Source organism: Rissa tridactyla, chromosome 28 (assembly GCF_028500815.1).
Source record: "Rissa tridactyla isolate bRisTri1 chromosome 28, bRisTri1.patW.cur.20221130, whole genome shotgun sequence".
Taxonomy (NCBI): Eukaryota; Metazoa; Chordata; class Aves; order Charadriiformes; family Laridae; genus Rissa; species Rissa tridactyla.
This window is the reverse complement of record NC_071493.1, coordinates 1-23,038: the sequence shown is the minus strand read 5'-3', so window position 1 is coordinate 23,038 and position 23,038 is coordinate 1. Positions and strand designations below refer to the sequence as shown.

At 65.7% G+C, this 23,038-nt stretch overlaps 1 protein-coding gene and 1 non-coding gene across 2 annotated transcripts in view; one reads left to right on the top strand and one right to left on the bottom strand.

The window, feature by feature from the left end:
• The window catches only part of LOC128901790 (DNA-directed RNA polymerase II subunit RPB1-like), a 49,621-nt gene extending 28,387 nt beyond the window's left edge, over positions 1-21,234 (top strand). Inside the window, 18 exon segments of the mRNA XM_054183939.1 lie at positions 1,315-1,520; positions 2,725-2,949; positions 4,563-4,809; positions 5,766-5,866; positions 5,981-6,085; positions 8,532-8,714; positions 11,111-11,314; positions 14,007-14,193; positions 15,693-15,806; positions 17,181-17,194; positions 17,196-17,261; positions 17,263-17,298; positions 17,301-17,334; positions 19,943-20,223; positions 20,225-20,368; positions 20,370-20,517; positions 20,520-20,726; positions 20,729-21,234. Coding sequence (XP_054039914.1) covers positions 1,315-1,520; positions 2,725-2,949; positions 4,563-4,809; positions 5,766-5,866; positions 5,981-6,085; positions 8,532-8,714; positions 11,111-11,314; positions 14,007-14,193; positions 15,693-15,806; positions 17,181-17,194; positions 17,196-17,261; positions 17,263-17,298; positions 17,301-17,334; positions 19,943-20,223; positions 20,225-20,368; positions 20,370-20,517; positions 20,520-20,726; positions 20,729-21,102 — 2,876 coding nt within the window. The 3' untranslated portion in view covers positions 21,103-21,234.
• A 1,171-nt stretch (positions 21,235-22,405) lies between these two features.
• On the bottom strand, positions 22,406-22,488 carry TRNAL-UAG (transfer RNA leucine (anticodon UAG)). Its single transcript has one exon. It is a non-coding gene; the product is annotated as a tRNA-Leu (tRNA).
• Between the last annotated feature and the right edge of the window lie 550 nt (positions 22,489-23,038).

The following is a 23,038-nucleotide window of genomic DNA, read 5'->3' as shown; positions in this document are numbered from 1 at the left end:
TGGGTGATGTGTGGAACCCCCGGGAAGGTGTTGGGGGGCTTGAAGGACCCCCAGGAAGGTGCTGGGGGACTTGGGGACCCCGGTGACCCCCCAGGAAGGTGTTGGGGGGCTTTGGGACCCCCAGAAAGGCCTTGGGAAGACTTGCAGCCCCCTCAAGAAGGTGTTGGGTGATGTGTGGAACCCCCGAGAAGGTGTTGTGGGGCTTGAAGGACCCCCAGGAAGGCGCTGGGGGACTTGGGGACCCCCAGAAAGGCCTTGGGAAGGCTTGAAGCCCCCTCAAGAAGGTGTTGGGTGATGTGTGGAACCCCCGGGAAGGTGTTGGGGGGCTTGAAGGACCCCCAGGAAGGCGCTGGGGGACTTGGGGACCCCCAGAAAGGCCTTGGGAAGGCTTGAGGACCCCCTCAAGAAGGTGTTGGGTGATGTGTGGAACCCCCGGGAAGGTGTTGGGGGGCTTGAAGGACCCCCAGGAAGGCGCTGGGGGACTTGGGGACCCCCAGAAAGGCCTTGGGAAGGCTTGAGGACCCCCTCAAGAAGGCGTTGGGTGATGTGTGGAACCCCCGGGAAGGTGTTGGGGGGCTTGAAGGACCCCCAGGAAGGCGCTGGGGGACTTGGGGACCCCCAAGAAGTTGTTGGAGGACTTGAGGACCCCCAGAAAGGCCTTGGGAAGACTTGAAGCCCCCCCCAAGAAGGTGCTGGGTGATGTGTGGAACCCCCGGGAAGGTGTTGGGGGGCTTGAAGGACCCCCAGGAAGGCGCTGGGGGACTTGGGGACCCCCAAGAAGGCGTTGGAGGACTTGAGGACCCCCAGAAAGGCCTTGGGAAGACTTGAAGTCCCCTCAAGAAGGCGCTGGGTGATGTGTGGAACCCCTGGGAAGGTGTTGGGGGGCTTGAAGGACCCCCAGGAAGGTGTTGGGGGGCTTGAAGGACCCCCAGGAAGGCGCTGGGGGACTTGGGGACCCCCAGAAAGGCCTTGGGAAGGCTTGAGGACCCCCTCAAGAAGGTGTTGGGTGATGTGTGGAACCCCCGGGAAGGTGTTGGGGGGCTTGAAGGACCCCCAGGAAAGTGTTGGGGGGCTTGAAGGACCCCCATGAAGGCGCTGGGGGACTTGGGGACCCCCAAGAAGGTGTTGGAGGACTTGAGGACCCCTAGAAAGGCCTTGGGAAGTCTTGAAGACCCCTCAAGAAGGCGTTGGGTGATGTGTGGGACCCCCGGGAAGGTGTTGGGGGGCTTGAAGGACCCCCAGGAAGGTGCTGGGGGACTTGGGGACCCCCAAGAAGGCGTTGGAGGACTTGAGGACCCCCAAAATTCGTGGCAGGGGTGAAGGAGCTGAGCCGCAAGCTGGTGATCGTGAACGGGGAGGACCCGCTGAGCCGGCAGGCGCAGGAGAACGCCACGCTGCTCTTCAACATCCACCTGCGCTCCACGCTCTGCAGCCGCCGCATGGTGGAGGAGTTCCGCCTCAGCGGGGAGGCCTTCGACTGGCTGCTGGGGGAGATCGAGTCCAAGTTCAACCAGGCCATCGTGAGTTGGGGCTGGGGGGGGCCAGGCGTGGGGGTTTGGGGGCAGATCTGGGGGTTTGGGGGCAGATCTGGGGGTCTCGGAGCGCTCTGGGGGTCAGATCTGGGGGTTTAGGGAGCAGATGTGGGGCTCTGGGGGGCAGATCTGGGGGTTTAGGGGCAGATCTGGGGGTTTGGGGGCAGATCTGGGGGTTTCGGAGCACTCTGGGGGTCAGATGTGGGGGTGTAGGGAGCAGATGTGGGGCTCTGGGGGTCAGATGTGCGGGTTTGGGGGCAGATCTGGGGGTTTAGGGGCAGATCTGGGGGTCTCGGAGCACTCTGGGGGTCAGATGTGGGGGTTTAGGGAGCAGATGTGGGGCTCTGGGGGGCAGATCTGGGGATTTGGGGGCAGATCTGGGGGTCTCGGAGCACTCTGGGGGTCAGATATGGGGGTTTAGGGAGCAGATGTGGGGCTCTGGGGGGCAGATCTGGGGGTTTGGGGGCAGATCTGGGGATTTCGGAGCACTCTGGGGGTCAGATGTGGGGGTTTAGGGAGCAGATGTGGGGCTCTGGGGGTCAGATGTGGGGGTTTGGGGGCAGATCTGGGGTTCTTGGATCTCTCTGGGGGTCAGATGTGGGGCTCTGGGGGGCAGATCTGGGGGTTTGGGGGCAGATCTGGGGGTCTCGGAGCACTCTGGGGGTCAGATGTGGGGGTTTAGGGAGCAGATGTGGGGCTCTGGGGGTCAGATGTGGGGGTTTGGGGGCAGATCTGGGGGTCTCAGAGGGCTTTGGGGGGCAGATCTGGGGGTTTGGGATCAGATCTGGGGGTTTAGGGTCAGATCTGGGGGTCTTGGTGGGCTCTGGGGGTCAGTTGTGGGGGTTTGGGGTCAGATGTGGGGGTTTGGGGGGCAGATGTGGGGCAGTTTTGAGTCTGGATTCATGATGTTCTTGAAGCCACATCTCGGGGGGTTCGGGTCCAACCCTGGGACGGGTCTGGGGACACCCCGTGTGTGTCCCCAAGTGTCCCCCGGGGGACGGTGGGGACAAATGGGAGGTTTTAAGACCAGATTTGGACAATTTTGAGTCTGGATTTGGGGCCATTTTGAGTGTGGACCTGGAACCTTCTTGAAGCCACATCTCAGGGGGGTTTGAGTTTGGGTCCGGGCCGTTCGTGGAGGCCCCTCCCTGAGCCCTTGTCCCCGTCGTGTGTGTCCCCCCCCCGCCTCCAGGCGCACCCCGGGGAGATGGTGGGGGCGTTGGCGGCCCAGTCGTTGGGAGAACCCGCCACCCAGATGACCCTCAACACCTTCCACTACGCCGGCGTCTCGGCCAAGAACGTCACCTTGGGCGTCCCCCGCCTGAAGGAGCTCATCAACATCTCCAAGAAACCCAAGACCCCCTCCCTCACCGTCTTCCTGCTGGGCCAGAGCGCCCGCGACGCCGAGCGGGCCAAGGTGGGGACGCCGTGGGGCAGGGGGGACGCGCCGTGGGGCAGGGGGGACACGCCGTGGGGATGGGGGACACGCCGTGGATGGAGGGCAGCCGGAGGAACCTGGGTCCCGTGGGTTCTCCTCGTCCTGCTTTTGGGGTCCCGTGCTGAGGTGGCCCCCCCCCCCCAGCCCTAAGGTGGCCCCCCCCCGGGTGGCTTTGTGGCCCCTCCCGTCTGCGCCGCCCCGTGGTGGCCACGCGTTCTCCAGCCTCGTGTCCTCCATCCCTGGATCCCCATGTCCTCCGTGTCCTCCATGTTCTCAGTCCCCCACATCCCCCCCATTCTCCATCCTCCATGTCATCCATCTTCCATGTTCTCCGTCCCCCCCTGTCTTCCATGTCCCCCCCCATGTTCTCCGTCCCTGGATCTCCATGTTCTCCATCCTCCATGTTCTCCATCCTCCGCGTTCTCCGTCACCATGTTCTCCATCCCCTGATCCCCCACGTCCTCCATCCCCAACGTCCTCCGTCCCCCGTGTCCTCCATCCCTGGATCCCCCACATCCTTCGTCCCCGTGTCCTCCAGCCCTGGATCCCCGTGTCCTCTCCTTCCATGTTCTCCATCCCTGGATCCTCGTGTTCTCCACCCACCGTGTTCTCCACCCACCATGTTCTCCATCCCTGGATCCCCATGTTCTCCTTCTGTCATGTCCTGGACCCCCATGTTCTCCATCCCTGGATCCCCATGTCCTCCTTCTCCCATGTTCTCCATTCCTGGATCCCCATGTTCTCCGTCCCCCACGTCCTCCATTCCTGGATCCTCATGTCCTCCGTCTTCCGTGTCCTCCATCCCTGGATCCCCATGTCCTCCTTCTCCCATGTTCTTCATCCCCCATGTCCTCCTTCTCCCGTGTGCTGGATCCCCATGTTCTCCATTCCTGGATCCCCATGTTCTCCATCCCCCACATCTTCCATCCCTGGATCCTCATGTCCTCCGTCTTCCGTGTCCTCCATCCCTGGATCCTCATGTCCTCCGTCTTCCGTGTCCTCCATGCCTGGATCCTCATGTCCTCCGTCCCCCACATTCTCCATCCCTGGATCCCCATGTCTTCCTTCTCCCATGTTCTTCATCCCCCATGTCCTCCTTCTCCCGTGTGCTGGATCCCCATGTTCTCCATTACTGGATCCCCATGTTCTCCATCCCCCACGTCCTCCATCCCTGGATCCTCATGTCCTCTGTCTTCCGTGTCCTCCATGCCTGGATCCTCATGTCCTCCGTCCCCCACATTCTCCATTCCTGGATCCCCATGTCCTCTTTCTGCCATGTTGTCCATACCCCATGTCTTCCTTCTCCCGTGTGCTGGATCCCCATGTTCTCCGTTCCTGGACCCCCATGTCCTCCTTCTCCCATGTTCTCCGTTCCTGGACCCCCATGTCCTCCTTCTCCCATGTTCTCCGTTCCTGGACCCCCATGTCCTCCTTCTCCCATGTTCTCCATCCCTGGATCCCCATGTTCTTCTGCCATGTCCTGGACCCCCAACATTCTCCATCCCTGGACCCCCATGTCCTCCATTCCCCAAGTCCACGTCCCACCTCCCCCGTCCCCGTGCTGACGCCGTGTCCCCGCTCTCCCCTCCCAGGACATCTTGTGCCGCCTGGAGCACACCACGCTGCGGAAGGTGACGGCCAACACCGCCATCTACTACGACCCCAACCCCCAGAGCACGGTGGTGGCCGAGGACCAGGAATGGGTCAACGTCTACTACGAGATGCCCGACTTCGACGTCAGCCGCATCTCGCCCTGGCTGCTGCGCGTGGAGCTGGACCGCAAGCACATGACCGACCGCAAGCTCACCATGGAGCAGATCGCCGAGAAGATCAACGCTGGTGAGGCCGGGGGCGGGGGGGCACCCTGGGGGGGGGGTCACTCGGGGGGTCCCGGCTCAGCATGGAGGACATCGGAGGAACCTGGGGGAGCCTTGAGGGCATTGGGGAAGGGTTGGGGGTCCTGGAGGACCTTTGGTGGGTCCTGGATGAGCCTTGAGGGCATCTGGGGGGGCTTTGGAGGGTCTTGGGGAGCCTTGAGGGCATCTGGGGGGGCTTTGGGTGGTCATGGATGAGCCTTGAGGGCGTTAAGGGAGAGTTGGGAGTCCTGGAAGACCTTTGGAAGGTCCTGGGGGAGCCTTGAGGGCATCTGGGGGGGCTTTGGAGGGTCTTGGGGAGCCTTGAGGGCATCTGGGGGGGCTTTGGGTGGTCATGGATGAGCCTTGAGGGCGTTAAGGGAGAGTTGGGAGTCCTGGAAGACCTTTGGAAGGTCCTGGGGGAGCCTTGAGGGCATCTGGGGGGGCTTTGGGTGGTCCTGGGGGAGCCTTGAGGGTATCTGGGGGGGCTTTGGGTGGTCATGGATGAGCCTTGAGGGTGTTAAGGGAGAGTTGGGAGTCCTGGAAGACCTTTGGAAGGTCCTGGGGGAGCCTTGAGGGCATCTGGGGGGGCTTTGGGTGGTCCTGGGGGAGCCTTGAGGGTATCTGGGGGGGCTTTGGGTGGTCATGGATGAGCCTTGAGAGCGTTAAGGGAGAGTTGGGAGTCCTGGAAGACCTTTGGAAGGTCCTGGGGGAGCCTTGAGGGCATCTGGGGGGGCTTTGGGGAATCCTGGGGGAGCCTTGAGGGCATCTGAGGGGGCTTTGGGTGGTCATGGATGAGCCTTGAGGGCATCTGGGGGGGCTTTGGGTGGTCCTGGATGAGCCTGGAGGCCCTTTGGGTGGCCGTGGGGGTGGGGAGGTGACCAGGGTGCCACCCCCCCGTGTGTGTGTCCCCCCCCCCCACCCTGCCCCGCCCCGTCCCAGGCTTCGGGGACGATCTCAACTGCATCTTCAACGACGACAACGCGGAGAAGCTGGTGCTGCGCATCCGCATCATGAACAGCGACGAGAACAAGATGCAGGAGGTGGGAGCGGTGGCACCCGTGGGTGGGGGGGGACACACGATGACACCCCGCGGGGGGGGTGGGGGGGGGGGAGCTGGCTGTCACCTCCCCCGCGTCCCCTCGCCTTGTCCCCAGGAGGAGGAGGTGGTGGACAAGATGGACGACGACGTCTTCTTGCGCTGCATCGAGTCCAACATGCTGACGGACATGACGCTGCAGGGCATCGAGCAGATCAGCAAGGTGGGGGGGGGAGGATGGGGATGGGACTTGGGGGGCACCCATGGGTGCTGGGGGGGGGTGGGGTGGGGGGTGCTCCTGGTGGGTCCTGAGGAGGACGTGAAGGAAGGTCACCACGCGAAGGGGACCTTGAGGAGATCAAGGACGCCCCCAACGACACCTGGAGGCACCTGAGGAGGTCTGCGGGTGCCCCGGGGTGTCCCTCCGGGTAGCACCCATGGGTGCTCACGTGGGTGCTCGGGTTCCTGGTGGGTCTTGAGGAGCACTTGGAAGTTCTCCGTGGTGACCTTTAGGGTGTCCAGGATGCCACTGGTGATACTGGTGGACCCGTGTGAAGGTCTCTGGGGGCCTGGGTGTCCCCCTGGGCAGTGGGGTAGCACCCATGGGTGCTCACATGGGTGCTCGGGTTCCTGGTGGATCCTGAGGAGCACTTGGAAGTTCTCCGTGGTGACCTTTAGGGTGTCCAGGATGCCACTGGTGATACTGGTGGACCTGTGTGTAGGTCTCTGGGTGCCTGGGTGTCCCCCTGGGCAGCGGGGTAGCACCCATGGGTGCTCACGTGGGTGCTCGGGTTCCTGGTGGATCCTGAGGAGCACTTGGAAGTTCTCCGTGGTGGCCTTTAGGAGGTCCAGGATGCTACTGGTGATACTGGTGGACCTGTGGGAAGGTCTCTGGGTGCCTGGGTGTCCTCCCAGGCGGTGGGGTAGCACCCATGGGTGCTCACATGGGTGCTCGGGTTCCTGGTGGATCCTGAGGAGCACTTGGAAGTTTTCCGTGGTGACCTTTAGGAGGTCCAGGATGCTACTGGTGATACTGGTGGACCTGTGGGAAGGTCTCTGTGTGCCTGGGTGCCCTCCCAGGCGTCCCCCCAGGCGGTGGGGTAGCACCCATGGGTGCTCACGTGGGTGCTCGGGTTCCTGGTGGATCCTGAGGAGCACTTGGAAGTTCTCCGTGGTGGCCTTTAGGGTGTCCAGGATGCCACTGGTGATACTGGTGGGCCTGTGTGAAGGTCTCTGGGTGCCTGGGTGTCCCCCTGGGCAGTGGGGTAGCACCCATGGGTGCTCACGTGGGTGCTCGGGTTCCTGGTGGGTCTTGAGGAGCACTTGGAAGTTCTCCGTGGTGACCTTTAGGAGGTCCAGGATGCTACTGGTGATACTGGTGGACCTGTGGGAAGGTCTCTGGGTGCCCGGGTGCCCTCCCAGGCGTCCCCCCAGGCGGTGGGGTAGCACCCATGGGTGCTCACATGGGTGCTCGGGTTCCTGGTGGGTCTTGAGGAGCACTTGGAAGTTCTCCGTGGTGACCTTTAGGAGGTCCAGGATGCCACTGGTGATACTGGTGGACCTGTGTGAAGGTCTCTGGGTGCCCGGGTGTCCCCCTGGGCAGTGGGGTAGCACCCATGGGTGCTCACATGGGTGCTCGGGTTCCTGGTGGATCCTGAGGAGCACTTGGAAGTTCTCCGTGGTGACCTTTAGGGTGTCCAGGATGCCACTGGAGATACTGGTGGACCTGTGGGAAGGTCTCTGGGTGCCCGGGTGTCCTCCCAGGCAGTGGGGTAGCACCCATGGGTGCTCACGTGGGTGCTCGGGTTCCTGGTGGGTCTTGAGGAGCACTTGCAAGTTCTCCGTGGTGACCTTTAGGAGGTCCAGGATGCTACTGGTGATACTGGTGGACCTGTGGGAAGGTCTCTGTGTGCCCGGGTGCCCTCCCAGGCGTCCCCCCAGGCGGTGGGGTAGCACCCATGGGTGCTCACATGGGTGCTCGGGTTCCTGGTGGATCCTGAGGAGCACTTGGAAGTTCTCCGTGGTGACCTTTAGGGTGTCCAGGATGCCACTGGTGATACTGGTGGGCCTGTGTGAAGGTCTCTGGGTGCCTGGGTGTCCCCCTGGGCAGTGGGGTAGCACCCATGGGTGCTCACATGGGTGCTCGGGTTCCTGGTGGATCCTGAGGAGCACTTGGAAGTTCTCTGTGGTGGCCTTTAGGGTGTCCAGGATGCCACTGGTGATACTGGTGGACCCGTGTGAAGGTCTCTGGGTGCCTGGGTGTCCCCCTGGACAGTGGGGTAGCACCCATGGGTGCTCACATGGGTGCTCGGGTTCCTGGTGGATCCTGAGGAGCACTTGGAAGTTCTCCGTGGTGGCCTTTAGGGTGTCCAGGATGCCACTGGTGATACTGGTGGACCTGTGTGAAGGTCTCTGGGTGCCTGGGTGTCCTCCCAGGCGGTGGGGTAGCACCCATGGGTGCTCACGTGGGTGCTCGGGTTCCTGGTGGGTCTTGAGGAGCACACGAGGTTCTCCGGGAGCACCTTGAGGAGGCCCCGGGTGCCCGTGGTGATACTTGCAGACGCGTTTGAAGGTCCGTGGCTGAGTGGGAGCATCCCCCTCAGCCACCCGAGGAGCACCCATGGGTGCCGCTGACCCCCTGTGTCCCGTGTCCCCCCCCCCCCCCCAAGGTGTACATGCACCTGCCGCAGACGGACAACAAGAAGAAGATCATCATCACGGAGGACGGGGAGTTCAAGGCTCTCCAGGAGTGGATCCTGGAGACGGACGGCGTCAGCCTCATGCGGGTGCTGAGCGAGAAGGACGTGGACCCCGTGAGGACGACGTCCAACGACATCGTGGAGATCTTCACCGTGAGCAGGGGGGGGACCCACGCCCGGGGCCACGGGGCCTGCGTCCGGGGGTGCTGGGGCTTGAGGGACACCTGGGTCCGTGGGTGGTGGTTTGAGGGACACCTGGGTCCCCAGGGTTCCTGGACACCTGGGCCCTGGGGTTTGGTGGACACCTGGGTTCATGGGTGGTGGTTTGAGGGACACCTGGGTGCTGGGGCTTGAGGGACACCTGGGTCTGTGGGTGGTGGTTTGAGGGACACCTGGGCCCGTGGGTGGTGGTTTGATGGACACCTGGGTCCGTGGGTGGTGGTTTGAGGGACACCTGGGCCCGTTGGTGGTGGTTTGAGGGACACCTGGGTCCGTGGGTGGTGGGATTTGATGGACACCTGGGCCCGTGGGTGGTGGTTTGATGGACACCTGGGTCCGTGGGTGGTGGTTTGAGGGACACCTGGGTCCGTGGGTGGTGGTTTGAGGGACACCTGGGCCCGTGGGTGGTGGTTTGATGGACACCTGGGTCCGTGGGTGGTGGTTTGAGGGACACCTGGGCCCGTTGGTGGTGGTTTGAGGGACACCTGGGTCCTTGGATGGTGGGGTTTGATGGACACCTGGGCCCATGGGTGGTGGTTTGATGGACACCTGGGTCCGTGGGTGGTGGTTTGAGGGACACCTGGGTCCATGGGTGGTGGTTTGAGGGACACCTGGGTCCCCAGGGTTCCTGGACACCTGGGTGCTGGGGTTTGGTGGACACCTGGGTCCTTGGGTGCTGGGGCTTGAGGGACACCTGGGTCCCCAGGGTTCCTGGACACCTGGGCCCTGGGGTTTGATGGGACACCTGGGTCCGTGGGTGGTGCTTTGAGGGACACCTGGGCCCATGGGTGGTGGTTTGGTGGACACTTGGGTCCTTGGGTGCTGGGGTTTGGTGGCCACCTGGGTCTGTGGGTGTTGGGGTGCCCAGATGCTGGTGTCACCAGGGTTCCTGGGTCCTTGGGTGGTGGTGTTTGGTGGCCACCTGGGCCCATGGGTGCTGGGATTCCTGGCCACCTGGGTCCGTGGGTGCTGGGGTTTGGTGGCCACCTGGATCCATGGGTGCTGGGATTCCTGGCCACCTGGGTCCTTGGGTGCTGGGGTTTGGTGGCCACCTGGGTCCTTGGGTGCTGGGGTGCCCAGATGTTGGTGTCTCCAGGGTTCCTGGGTCCTTGGGTGCTGGGGTTTGGTGGCCACCTGGGTCCTTGGGTGCTGGGGTGCCCAGATGTTGGCGTCTCCAGGGTTCCTGGGCCCATGGGTGCTGGGGTTTGGTGGCCACCTGGGTCCTTGGGTGCTGGGGTGCCCAGATGTTGGCGTCTCCAGGGTTCCTGGGCCCATGGGTGCTGGGGTTTGGTGGCCACCTGGGTCCTTGGGTGCTGGGGTGCCCAGATGTTGGCGTCTCCAGGGTTCCTGGGCCCATGGGTGCTGGGGTTTGGTGGCCACCTGGGTCTGTGGGTGCTGGGGTGCCCAGATGTTGGCGTCTCCAGGGTTCCTGGGCCCATGGGTGCTGGGGTTTGGTGGCCACCTGGGTCCTTGGGCGGTCAGGTGCCCAGATGTTGGTGTCTCCAGGGTTCGTGGGTGCTTGGGTGCTGGGGTTTGGTGGCCACCTGGGTCCTTGGGTGCTGGGGTGCCCAGATGTTGGTGTCTCCAGGGTTCCTGGGTCCTTGGGTGCTGGGGTTTGGTGGCCACCTGGGTCCTTGGGTGCTGGGGTGCCCAGATGTTGGTGTCTCCAGGGTTCGTGGGTGCTTGGGTGCTGGGGTTTGGTGGCCACCTGGGTCCTTGGGTGCTGGGGTGCCCAGATGTTGGTGTCTCCAGGGTTCCTGGGCCCATGGGTGCTGGGGTTTGGTGGCCACCTGGGTCCTTGGGTGCTGGGGTGCCCAGATGTTGGCGTCTCCAGGGTTCCTGGGCCCATGGGTGCTGGGGTTTGGTGGCCACCTGGGTCCTTGGGTGCTGGGGTGCCCAGATGTTGGCGTCTCCAGGGTTCCTGGGCCCATGGGTGCTGGGGTTTGGTGGCCACCTGGGTCCTTGGGTGCTGGGGTGCCCAGATGTTGGCGTCTCCAGGGTTCCTGGGCCCATGGGTGCTGGGGTTTGGTGGCCACCTGGGTCTGTGGGTGCTGGGGTGCCCAGATGTTGGTGTCTCCAGGGTTCCTGGGCCCATGGGTGCTGGGGTTTGGTGGCCACCTGGGTCCTTGGGCGGTCAGGTGCCCAGATGTTGGTGTCTCCAGGGTTCCTGGGCCCATGGGTGGTGGCGTTTGATGGACACCTGGGTCCTTGGGTGGTGGCGTTCGGTGGCCACCCGGGTCCTTGGGTGCCGGGCTTCGGTGGCCACCTGGCTCGCGGGGTTTCCCGGCCCTCGGTGTCCCCAGCGGCGGGGCTCGTTCCCCCCCGGGCAGGTGCTGGGCATCGAGGCGGTGCGGAAGGCGCTGGAGCGGGAGCTCTACCACGTCATCTCCTTCGACGGCTCCTACGTCAACTACCGGCACCTGGCGCTGCTCTGCGACACCATGACCTCCCGCGGCCACCTCATGGCCATCACCCGCCACGGCGTCAACCGCCAGGACACCGGGCCCCTCATGAAGTGCTCCTTCGAGGAGACGGTGGGTGACGGCGGGGCTGGGGGGGGGGGGCTTGGGGGGGGCTGGATGTGGGGCTGGGAGTGGATTTTGGGGGTGCAGGAGGGGGATTTTGGGGGCTGGACGTGAGGTTTGGGGGGCTGGAAGTGGGGCTTTGGGGGGTACGGGAGGGGTTTGGGGGCTGGATGTGGGGCTGGGAGGGGATTTTGGGGGTATGGGAGGGGTTTGGGGGGCTGGACGTGGGGCTGGGAGGGGGATTTTGGGGGTACACGGGGGGCTTTGGGGGCCTTGGAGGGGCTTTGGGGGCTGGAAGTGGGGCTTTGGGGGGTGCGGGAGGGGTTTGGGGGGCTGGACGTGGGGTTTGGGGGCTGGATATGGGGCTGGGAGGGGGATTTTGGGGGTACAGGAGGGGCTTTGGGGGCTGGAAGTGGGGCTTTGGGGGGTACGGGAGGGGTTTGGGGGCTGGATGTGGGGCTGGGAGGGGATTTTGGGGGTATGGGAGGGGTTTGGGGGGCTGGAAGTGGGGCTGGGAGGGGGATTTTGGGGGCTTAGAGGGGCTTTAGGGTCTGGAAGTGGGGTTTGGGGGCAGGATGTGGGGCTGGGAGGGGGATTTTGGGGGTATGGGAGGGGTTTGGGGGACTGGAAGTGGGGCTTTGGGGGGTGCGGGAGGGGTTTGGGGGGCTGGATGTGGGGCTGGGAGGGGGATTTTGGGGGTGCAGGAGGGCTTTGGGGGGCTGGAAGTGGGGCTTTGGGGGGTACGGGAGGGGTTTGGGGGGCTGGATGTGGGGCTTTGGGGGGTAGGGGAGGCGTTTGGGGGGCTGGATGTGGGGCTGGGAGGGGAATTTTGGGGGTACAGGAGGGGGATTTGGGGGGCTTAGAGGGGCTTTAGAGTCTGGAAGTGGGGTTTGGGGGGTAGGGGAGGGGTTTGGGGGCTGGACGTGGGGCTGGGAGGGGATTTTGGGGGCTGGACGTGGGGTTTGGGGGCTGGATGTGGGGCTGGGAGGGGTTTTTGGGGGTATGGGAGGGGTTTGGGGGGCTGGAAGTGGGGTTTGGGGGGTACGGGAGCGGTTTGGGGGGCTGGCCGTGGGGCTGGGAGGGGATTTTGGGGGTATGGGAGGGGTTTGGGGGGCTGGAAGTGGGGCTATGGGGGGTGCGGGAGGTGGGGTTTGGGGGCTGGACGTGGGGCTGGGTGGGGATTTTGGGGGTATGGGAGGGGTTTGGGGGGCTGGAAGTGGGGCTGGGAGGGGGATTTTGGGGGCTTAGAGGGGCTTTAGGGTCTGGAAGTGGGGTTTGGGGGCAGGATGTGGGGCTGGGAGGGGGATTTTGGGGGTATGGGAGGGGTTTGGGGGACTGGAAGTGGGGCTTTGGGGGGTGCGGGAGGGGTTTGGGGGGCTGGAAGTGGGGTTTGGGGGCTGGATATGGGGCTGGGAGGGGGATTTTGGGGGTACAGGAGGGGCTTTGGGGGCTGGAAGTGGGGCTTTGGGGGGTACGGGAGGGGTTTGGGGGGCTGGATGTGGGGCTGGGAGGGGATTTTGGGGGTATGGGAGGGGTTTAGGGGGCTGGAAGTGGGGCTGGGAGGGGGATTTTGGGGGCTTAGAGGGGCTTTAGGGTCTGGAAGTGGGGTTTGGGGGCAGGATGTGGGGCTGGGAGGGGGATTTTGGGGGTACAGGAGGGGCTTTGGGGGCCTTGGAGGGGCTTTGGGGGCTGGAAGTGGGGCTTTGGGGGGTGCGGGAGGGGTTTGGGGGGCTGGATATGGGGCTGGGAGGGGATTTTGGGGGTATGGGAGGGGTTTGGGGGGCTGGAAGTGGGGCTGGGAGGGGGATTTTGGGGGTACACGGGGGGCTTTGGGGGCCTTGGAGGGGCTTTGGGGGCTGGAAGTGGGGTTTGGGGGCAGGATATGGGGCTGGGAGGGGGATTTTGGGGGTACACGGGGGGCTTTGGGGGCCTTGGAGGGGCTTTGGGGGCTGGAAGTGGGGCTTTGGGGGGTGCGGGAGGGGTTTGGGGGGCTGGAAGTGGGGTTTGGGGGCAGGATGTGGGGCTGGGAGGGGGATTTTGGGGGTACAGGAGGGGCTTTGGGGGCCTTGGAGGGGCTTTGGGGGCTGGAAGTGGGGCTTTGGGGGGTACGGGAGGGGTTTGGGGGGCTGGATATGGGGCTGGGAGGGGATTTTGGGGGTATGGGAGGGGTTTGGGGGGCTGGAAGTGGGGTTTGGGGGGTACGGGAGGGGTTTGGGGGGCTGGAAGTGGGGTTTGGGGGCTGGATATGGGGCTGGGAGGGGGATTTTGGGGGTACAGGAGGGGCTTTGGGGGCCTTGGAGGGGCTTTGGGGGCTGGAAGTGGGGCTTTGGGGGGTACGGGAGGGGTTTGGGGGGCTGGATGTGGGGCTGGGAGGGGATTTTGGGGGTATGGGAGGGGTTTGGGGGGCTGGACGTGGGGCTGGGAGGGTTTGGTGGAGGAGGATTTTGGGGACTGGGAAGAAGAGGATTTTGGGGGTCCGTAGGAGGACTTGTGGGGCTGTAGGAGGAGTTGTGGGGCCAGGAGAGGGGGGGGCGACTTGTGGGGCTGGCCGCGGGACGCAAGCGGGGTTTGGTGGAGGAGGATTTTGAGGACCGGGGGGAGGATTTTGGGGAGCGGGAGGAGGATTTTGGGAGTCCGCAGGAGGACCCGTGGGGCCGGGCCAGGCGAGGTGACGACTTGTGGGGCCGGCCGTGGGGCGCAGGTGGACGTGCTGATGGAGGCGGCGGCCCACGGGGAGAGCGACCCCATGAAGGGGGTGTCGGAGAACATCATGCTGGGGCAGCTGGCGCCCGCCGGCACCGGCTGCTTCGACCTCCTGCTGGACGCCGAGAAGTGCAAACACGGCATGGAGATCCCCAGCGCCCTCCCGGGGCTCGGCGGCGCCGGCCGTGAGTCGGGGGGGGGCACCCCGGGGTGGGTGGGGGGCACCCATGGACCTGGGGGGCACCCACGGAAGCGGGGGAGAGGAGAGGTGTCCCACCGTGAGGACGATGGCGTTGAAGAACCTCAACGTCATCGTTGGGTTCATGGGCAACTTCCAGACATCAGGGTCCCCCCTGATGGGTGGGGGGCACCCATGGACCCGGGGGGCACCCATGGACCTGGGGGGCACCCATGGACCTGGGGGGCACCCACGGAAGCGGGGGAGAGGAGAGGTGTCCCACCGTGAGGACGATGGCGTTGAAGAACCTCAACGTCATCGTTGGGTTCATGGGCAACTTCCGGACATCAGGGTCCCCCATGATGGGTGGGGGGCACCCATGGACCCGGGGGGCACCCATGGTCCTGGGGGGCACCCAGGGAACCGGGGGAGAGGAGAGGTGTCCCACCGTGAGGACGATGGCGTTGAAGAACCTCAACGTCATCGTTGGGTTCATGGGCAACTTCCAGACATCAGGGTCCCCCATGATGGGTGGGGGGCACCCATGGACCCAGGGGGCACCCATGGACCTGGGGGGCACCCATGGACCTGGGGGGCACCCACGGAAGCGGGGGAGAGGAGAGGGTGTCCCACCGTGGAGGACGATGGCGTTGAAGAACCTCAACGTCATCGTTGGGTTCATGGGCAACTTCCAGACATCAGGGTCCCCCATGATGGGTGGGGGGCACCCATGGACCCGGGGGGGCACCCATGGACCTGGGGGGCACCCCACAAAACCGGGGGGCACCTACAGAAGCGGGGGAGAGGAGAGGTGTCCCACCGTGAGGACGATGGCGTTGAAGAACCTCAACGTCATCGTTGGGTTCATGGGCAACTTCCAGACATCAGGGTCCCCCATGATGGGTGGGGGGCACCCATGGACCCGGGGGGCACCCATGGACCTGGGGGGCACCCACAAAACCAGGGGGCACCCAAGGAACCAGGGGAGAGGAGGGAGAGACACCACGAGGGCGATGGCGTTGGAGAACCTCAACGTCATCGTGGGGTTCATGGCCACCGTTGGCTACTTCTAGACACCAGGGTCCCCCATGATGGGTGGGGGGGCACCCATGGACCCGGGGGGCACCCATGGTCCTGGGGGGCACCCAGGGAACCGGGGGAGAGGAGAGGTGTCCCACCGGTGAGGACGATGGGGTTGAAGAACCTCAACATCATTGTGGGGTTCATGGCCACCGTCGGCCACTCCTGGGTGCCAGGGTCTCCCCTGATGGGTGGGGGGCACCCACAGATCCCGGGGGGGCACCCATGGTCCTGGGGGGCACCCAAGGAACTGGGGGAGAGGAGGGGGGGACACCGTGAGGACGACGGCGTTGGAGAACCTCAACGTCATCGTGGGGTTCATGGCCACCGTTGGCCACTCCTGGGTGCCGGGGTCCTCCCCTGATGGGTGGGGGGGCACCCATGGACCCCGTGTCCCCCCCCACCCTGACCCCCATCTCTCGGCAGCCACCGGGATGTTCTTCGGGTCGGCGCCCAGCCCCATGGGGGGGATGTCGCCCGCCATGACCCCCTGGAACCAGGGCGCCACCCCCGCCTACGGCGCCTGGTCCCCCAGCGTGGGTGCGTACTGGGAGCACTGGGAGCACTGGGAGCACTGGGGGGGGGGGGGGCGGGGGGGTGGGATTATAGGGGTTTGGGGGGCAGAATGGGGGTCAGTTGTGGGGTGGGGGGTGTGGGGGAGGTTGGGGGGGGGAGCCATGGGGCAGAGCGGGAGGCACTGGGGGGGGCACTGGGAGAGACTGGGGGGCACCGGGGCAGTTGGGGGGGGGGGGCTCTTGGGGGGGGGGTTGGAGGGGTTTTGGGGGGGGCTGTGGGGCAGAATGGGGGGTCAATGGGGGGGGCGGGGGGAGGTTGGGGGGGGGGCCATGGGGCAGACTGGGGGGCACTGGGAGAGACTGGGGGTCCCTGGGGCAGTTGGAGGGGGGGCTCTTGTGGGGGGTTAGAGGGGTTTTGGAGGGGGGGGCGCTGTGGGGCAGAATGGGGGTCAATGGGGGGGCAGGGGGGGCCGTGGGGCAGACGGGGGGGGGGGGGACACTGGGATAGACTGGGGGGGCACCGGGGCAGATCTGGGGGGCAGTTGTGGGTCCCGGGGGGCAGTTGGGGGTCCCAAGGATGGTTGGGGGGCAGTTGTGGGTCTGGGGGGGCAGTTGGGGGTCTATTGGGGGGCAGTTGGTGGGTCCCAGGGGTGGTTGGGGGTGTATTGGGGGGCAGTTGTGGGTCCCAGGGATGGTTGGGGGGCAGTTTGGGAGTCTATTGAGGGGGCAGTTGTGGGTCCCGGGGGGCAGTTGTGGGTCTGGGGGGGCAGTGGGGGGGTCTATTGGGGGGCAGTTGTGGGTCCCGGGGGGCAGTTGGGGTGTACTGGGGGGCAGTTGTGGGTCCCAGGGATGGTTGGGGGGCAGTTGGGAGTCTATTGGGGGGCAGTTGTGGGTCCCGGGGGCAGTTGGGGGTCTATTGGGGGACAGTTGTGGGTCCCAGGGACGGTTGGGGGGCGGTTAGGGGCCAGTTGTGGGTCCGGGGGGGCAGTTGGGGGTCTATTGGTGGGGCAGCTGTGGGTCCCAGGGACGGTTGGGGGCCAGTTGTGGGTCCGGGGGGGCAGTTGGGGGGTCTATTGGGGGACAGTTGTGGGTCCCAGGGACAGTTGGGGGGCGGTTAGAGGGTAGTTGTGGGTCCGGGGGGGCAGTTGGGGGTCTATTGGTGGGGCAGCTGTGGGTCCCAGGGACGGTTGGGGGCCAGTTGTGGGTCCGGTGGGGGGGGGGGGGGGGGCCAGTTGTGGGTCTAGGGAGCAGTTTTGAGAGGGGGGGAGCAGTTGTGGGACTCCCCGCCTCAGTTGTGGGGGCGGGTTGGGGGGCGGCGGGGTGACTTGTGGGGCAGCCGTGGGTCCTGACCCCCACGCGTGGGTGTTGTTTTTTCCGTGTGTGTCGTCCCCCCCCCCAGGCAGCGGCATGACCCCCGGGGGGCGCCGGCTTCTCCCCCAGCGCCGCCTCCGACGCCAGCGGCTTCAGCCCCGGCTACTCCCCCGGCCTGGTCCCCGACCCCCGGCTCCCCCGGCTCCCCCCGGCCCCCGCCAGCCCCTACATCCCCTCCCCGGGTGAGTCCTGCCCCATAGCGCGACCCACGGCGCGACCCACCGGCGCCCCCCGTTGCACCCCGCGCCCCCGCATTGCGCCGTACATCGTACACCCCCCCCCCCGCCCCAGCCCTGCCAGCCCCTGCGTCCCCTCCCCGGGTGAGTCCTGCCCCATAGCGCGACCCACGGCGCGACCCACGGCGCCCCCAACGCCCCCCGTTGCACCCCGCGCCCCGCAGAGCCCCACAACGCCCTACGGCGCTCCCCAACACCACACAACACCCCCTGACGCCCCACAACACCCCCCCCGATGTCCCACAACACCCTAAAACCCCCCCACAACACCCCACAGACCCCCACGACAACCCCCTCAACACCCCACAACACCCTGCAACACCCCCCAGTGCCCCCCCAACACCCCCCCAAGTCCCCATTAACACCCCCCAGAACACCCTGTAACACCCACCCAACACCCCATAACACCCACAGACCCCCACAACACCCCCCACAACACCCCCCCAGACCCCTACAACACCCCCCAGTGCCCCACAACACACCCCTAACACCCCCACAGACCCCCACAACACCCTACAACACCCCTCAATGCCCCACAACACCCCCCCAAGTCCCCATTAACACCCCCAGAACACCCTGTAACACCCCCCCAACACCCCATAACACCCACAGACCCCCACAACACCCCCCACAACACCCCCCCAGACCCCTACAACACCCCCCCAGTGCCCCACAAACCCCCCTAACACCCCCCCCAGACCCCCACAACACCCCACAACACCCGCAGACCCCCCACAACACCCCTCCCCAATACCCCCTAACACCCTCCCAGACCCCCACAACACCCCCAATGCCCCACAACACCCCATAACTCACACAACACCCCACAACACCCCCTAACGCCCCCACAGACCCCCCCAACACCCCCTCAACACCCCATAACACCCCCACAACACCCCGTACAACACCCCCCAGTGCCCCACAACACCCATAACTCACACAACACCCCACAACGCCCCCCAGTGCCCTCCACCACCCCCCCAAGTCCCCATTAACACCCCCCCAACACCCCAAAACACCCCCACAACACCCCTAACACCCCCCCAGACCCCCCACAACACCCTACAACACCCCTCAATGCCCCACAACACCCCCACAGACCCCCACAACACCCTACAACACCCCCACAACGCCCCATAACACCCACAGACCCCTACAACACCCCCCAATGCCCCACAACACCCCATAATACCCCACAACACCCTCCAACACCCCCCCAATGCCCCACAACACCCTACAACACCCCCCAGTGCCCCCCAACACCCCCATAACAGCCTCACAACACCCCGTAACACCCCACAGACACCCGCAACACCCCCCAATGCCCCACAACACCCCATAACACCACAGACCCCTACAACACCCCCCACAACACCCCAATGCCCCCACAGACCCCCACAACACCCTACAACACCCCCCAGTGCCCCCCAACACCCCCCCAAGTCTCCATTAACACCCCAAAACGCTCTATAACACCCCCCAACACCCCATAACACCCCCAGACCCCCACAACACCCCCCACAACACCCCCCCAGACCCCCACAACACCCTATAACACCTCTCAATGCCCCACAACACCCCTGTAACAGCCTCACAACACCCCATAACACCCCCCCAACACCCTACAACACCCCCCCAACACCCCATAACACCCCCAGACCCCTAGAACACCCCCCAATGCCTCTCAACACCCCCTAACACCCCCACAGACCCCCCACAACACCCTACAACACCCCCCAGTGCCCCCTAACACCCCAAAACACCCCCCCAACACCACACAACACCCCCTAACACGCCCACAGGCCCCCACAACACCCCCCCAATGCCCCACAACACACTGTAACACCGACACGACACCCCAAAACACCCTGTACACCCCCCCAACACCCATAACACCCCCACAACACCCCCTAATGCCCCACAACACCCCCCCAATGCCCCCCAACCACCATAACACCGACACAACACCCCAAAACACCCTGTAACACCCCCCTAACACCCCCCACAACACCCCCTAATGCCCCACAACACTCACCCAACGCCCCCCAACACCACACAACACCCCCTAACACCCCCACAGACCCCCACAACACCCCCCAATGCCCCACAACACACCGTAACACCGACACGACACCCCAAAACACCCCTGTAACACCCCCCCAACACCCCATAACACCCCCACAACACCCCAAAACACCCCCACAGACCCTTACAACACCCCCCAGTGCCCCCCAACACCCCCTTAACACCCCATAAGACCCCCACAGACCCCTACAACACCCCCTCAACGCCCCAAAACACCCTATAACACCCCCCCAACACCCCCCCAACACCCCCTAACACCCCTACAGACCCCCCACAACACCCTACAACACCCCATTACACCCCCCAATGCCCCCCAACACCCCCCCAACTCCCCGTTAACACCCCCCCCCACACCCCAAAACACTCTCCAACACACCCCCGGTGCCCCACACCACCCCCCCAACACCCCCCCAGACCCCCAACGCCCACCTGTGGTCCCCCCGTCACCCCGCTGTGTCCCCCCCCACAGGTGGTGCCATGTCACCCAGCTACAGCCCGACGTCACCCCGCCTACGAGCCGCGCTCGCGCCGGGGGGCTACACCCCCCAGAGCCCCAGTTACAGCCCCACGTCGCCCAGTTACAGCCCGACATCACCCAGTTACAGCCCGACGTCGCCCAACTACAGCCCGACCTCGCCCAGCTACAGCCCCACGTCGCCCAGCTACAGCCCCACCTCGCCCAGCTACAGCCCCACATCGCCCAGCTACAGCCCGACCTCACCCAGCTACAGCCCCACTTCGCCCAGTTACAAGCCCCACTTCGCCCAGCTACAGCCCGACTTCACCCAGCTACAGCCCCACCTCGCCGAGCTACAGCCCCACATCTCCCAGCTACAGCCCCACTTCGCCCAGCTACAGCCCGACGTCTCCCAGCTACAGCCCCACCTCGCCCAGCTTACAGCCCCACATCGCCCAGCTACAGCCCCACCTCGCCCAGCTACAGCCCCACGTCGCCCAACTACAGTCCCACCAGCCCCAACTACACCCCGACGTCGCCCAGCTACAGCCCCACCTCGCCCAGCTACAGCCCCACCAGCCCCAACTACACCCCACCTCCCCCAACTACAGCCCCACCAGCCCCAGCTACAGCCCCACCTCGCCCAGTTACAGCCCCACATCCCCAGTTACTCCCCCTCCAGCCCCCGCTACACCCCCCCAGTCGCCCACCTACACCCCCAGCAGCCCCAGTTACAGCCCCAGCAGCCCCAGTTACAGCCCCACCTCCCCCAAGTACACCCCCACCAGCCCCAGCTACAGCCCAGCTCCCCCGAGTACACCCCCACCAGCCCCAAATACAGCCCCACCTCCCCCAAGTACAGCCCCACCAGCCCCAAATACAGCCCCACCTCCCCCACCTACAGCCCCACCACCCCCAAGTACAGCCCCACCTCCCCCACCTACAGCCCCACCTCCCCCGTCTACACCCCCACCAGCCCCAAATACAGCCCCACCTCCCCCACCTACAGCCCCACCTCCCCCAAGTACAGCCCCACCTCCCCCACCTACAGCCCCACCAGCCCCAAGGGCTCCACCTACAGCCCCACATCGCCGGGCTACAGCCCCACGTCCCCCACCTACAGCCTCACCAGCCCGGCCATCAGCCCCGACGACAGCGACGAGGACAACTGAGCCCCCCCCCCGCCTCTCGCAGGGTGTGGGGCTGACCCCCAAGTGGGGGGGAAGGGGGGGGAGAGACCCCCGAGTTGGGTGTCACTCCCTCGAGTTTGGGGGGCTGAGCCTCCGGAGTGACCCCCAAGTTGGGGGGGGGTGATCCTCAAGGTGGGGGGTGACCAACAAGCTGGGGGTGACCCCAAGTTGGGGGGGGGTGACCCCTAATTTGGGGAGGTGACCCCTAAGTTGGGGGGTAGCTCTTAAATGGGGGTTGACCCCTTAAATTGGGGGGGGGGGAGTAACCCCCAAGCTGGGGGCAGGGAGCTGACCCCCAAGTTTGGGGCTGACCCCCAAGTCGAAGGGTGACTCCTAAGTTGTGGGGTGACCCCTACATGGGGGGTTGGGGGGCCTGACCCCCCCGAATTGGGGGCCGACCCTTAAGTTTGGGGCTGACCCCTAAGTTGGGGGGGGGGGGAGGATTCCTAGATTGAGGGGGGGGGTGGGCCCCCAAGTTGTGGGGGGAGGGGCGGGGGGGGGGGGCCCCTCTTTTGGGGGGCGAAGGTGTAATTTATGGGGGGTCATTAGTTAATTGGGGGGGGAGGGGCAATGGGGTGGGGGAGGGGGCGCCCCCTGGTGGTGGGTTTTGGGGGGGAGGGGGTGTCCTTCGCCCCTCCCCCACCCTTTTTTGGGGTGTTTTCGCGTATTTTTTTGGGGGGGGGGGGGAGGGAGGGGGGAAATTGGCTGGAATTGGGCTTTTTTTGGGGAGAAATAAAGAGTTTTACTCATTTTCAGCTGCGGCTCCGGGGGGGGGTGTGTTTTTTTTGGGGGGGGGGGGGGGAGGGGGGGGGAACCCTGACCCCTTCCCCCCCGCCCCCCCCCCCCCCCGCCATAGTGGACCCAGGAGCTTGGGGACCCCCTTCCCCCCCCACCCCACCCCCAAAAAAGGGGACCCAGGTGTCCCGGCACCCCCAAACCCCCCCCCCCAAATAGGGGGCCCAGGAGTTTGGGGGGACCCCCCCACCCATAGCGGACCCAAATGACTGGGGGCTGCCCCCCCCCAAAAAGGGGGGCCCAGGTGTCATCCCCCCCCCCCCAAAATGTCCAAGAGCCCCAGGGTGGGGGGGGGGGGGCCATAATGGTCCTAAATAACTGGGGACCCCCCATCCTGCCCCATATAGGGGAGCGGGGTGGGGGGGGGGGGGTCTGGGACCCCCAACTTGCCCTTCTAAAGGGATCCGGGTGGGGGGGGGCACCCACGGGTGCTGCGGGGGGGGCAAAACCTCGGGGTTCGGGGGGGGGGTTGTTCCTCCCCCGCCTCAGCTGGCAGCGGTGGGATTCGAACCCACGTCCCCGCGGGGACTGGAGCCTAAATCCAGCGCCTTAGAACCGCTCGGCCACGCTACCGCCGGGGGCGGGGGGGAGCCCCGCCGCGCCGCCCTGCCCCCCGCGCTGCGCCCCGGCTCCCCCCGCGAGTCACCCCCCCCCCCCCCCCCCGCGATGTCCCCGATGTCCCCCCCAATGACCCCCGATGCCCCCCCCCGTCCCCCCCCCCCCGCCCCCCCATGTCCCCTGATGTCCCCAGTGTCCCCCCCCCGTGTCCCGGTGTCCCCACTGTCGTCCCGTCCCCCCCCCCAGTGTCCCCCCACTGTCCCCATTTCCCCCCCCAATGTCCCCGTGTCCCCCCAGTGTCCCCCCCTGTGTCCCAGTGCCCCCCCGTCCCCTGATGTCCCCCGTGTCCCCCCAATGTCCCCATCTCCCCCCCCCACGTGTCCCCGATGTCCCCGTGTCCCCCTTGTTCCCACCCCCCCCGTGTCCCCTGATGTCCCCACTGTCCCCCCCCGCGTCCCCCACTGTCCCCATTTCCCCCCCCAATGTCCCCCTGTCCCCCCAGTGTCCCCCCGTCATCCCCAGTGTCCCCAGTGTCCCCCCATGTGTCCCCGTGCCCCCCCGTCCC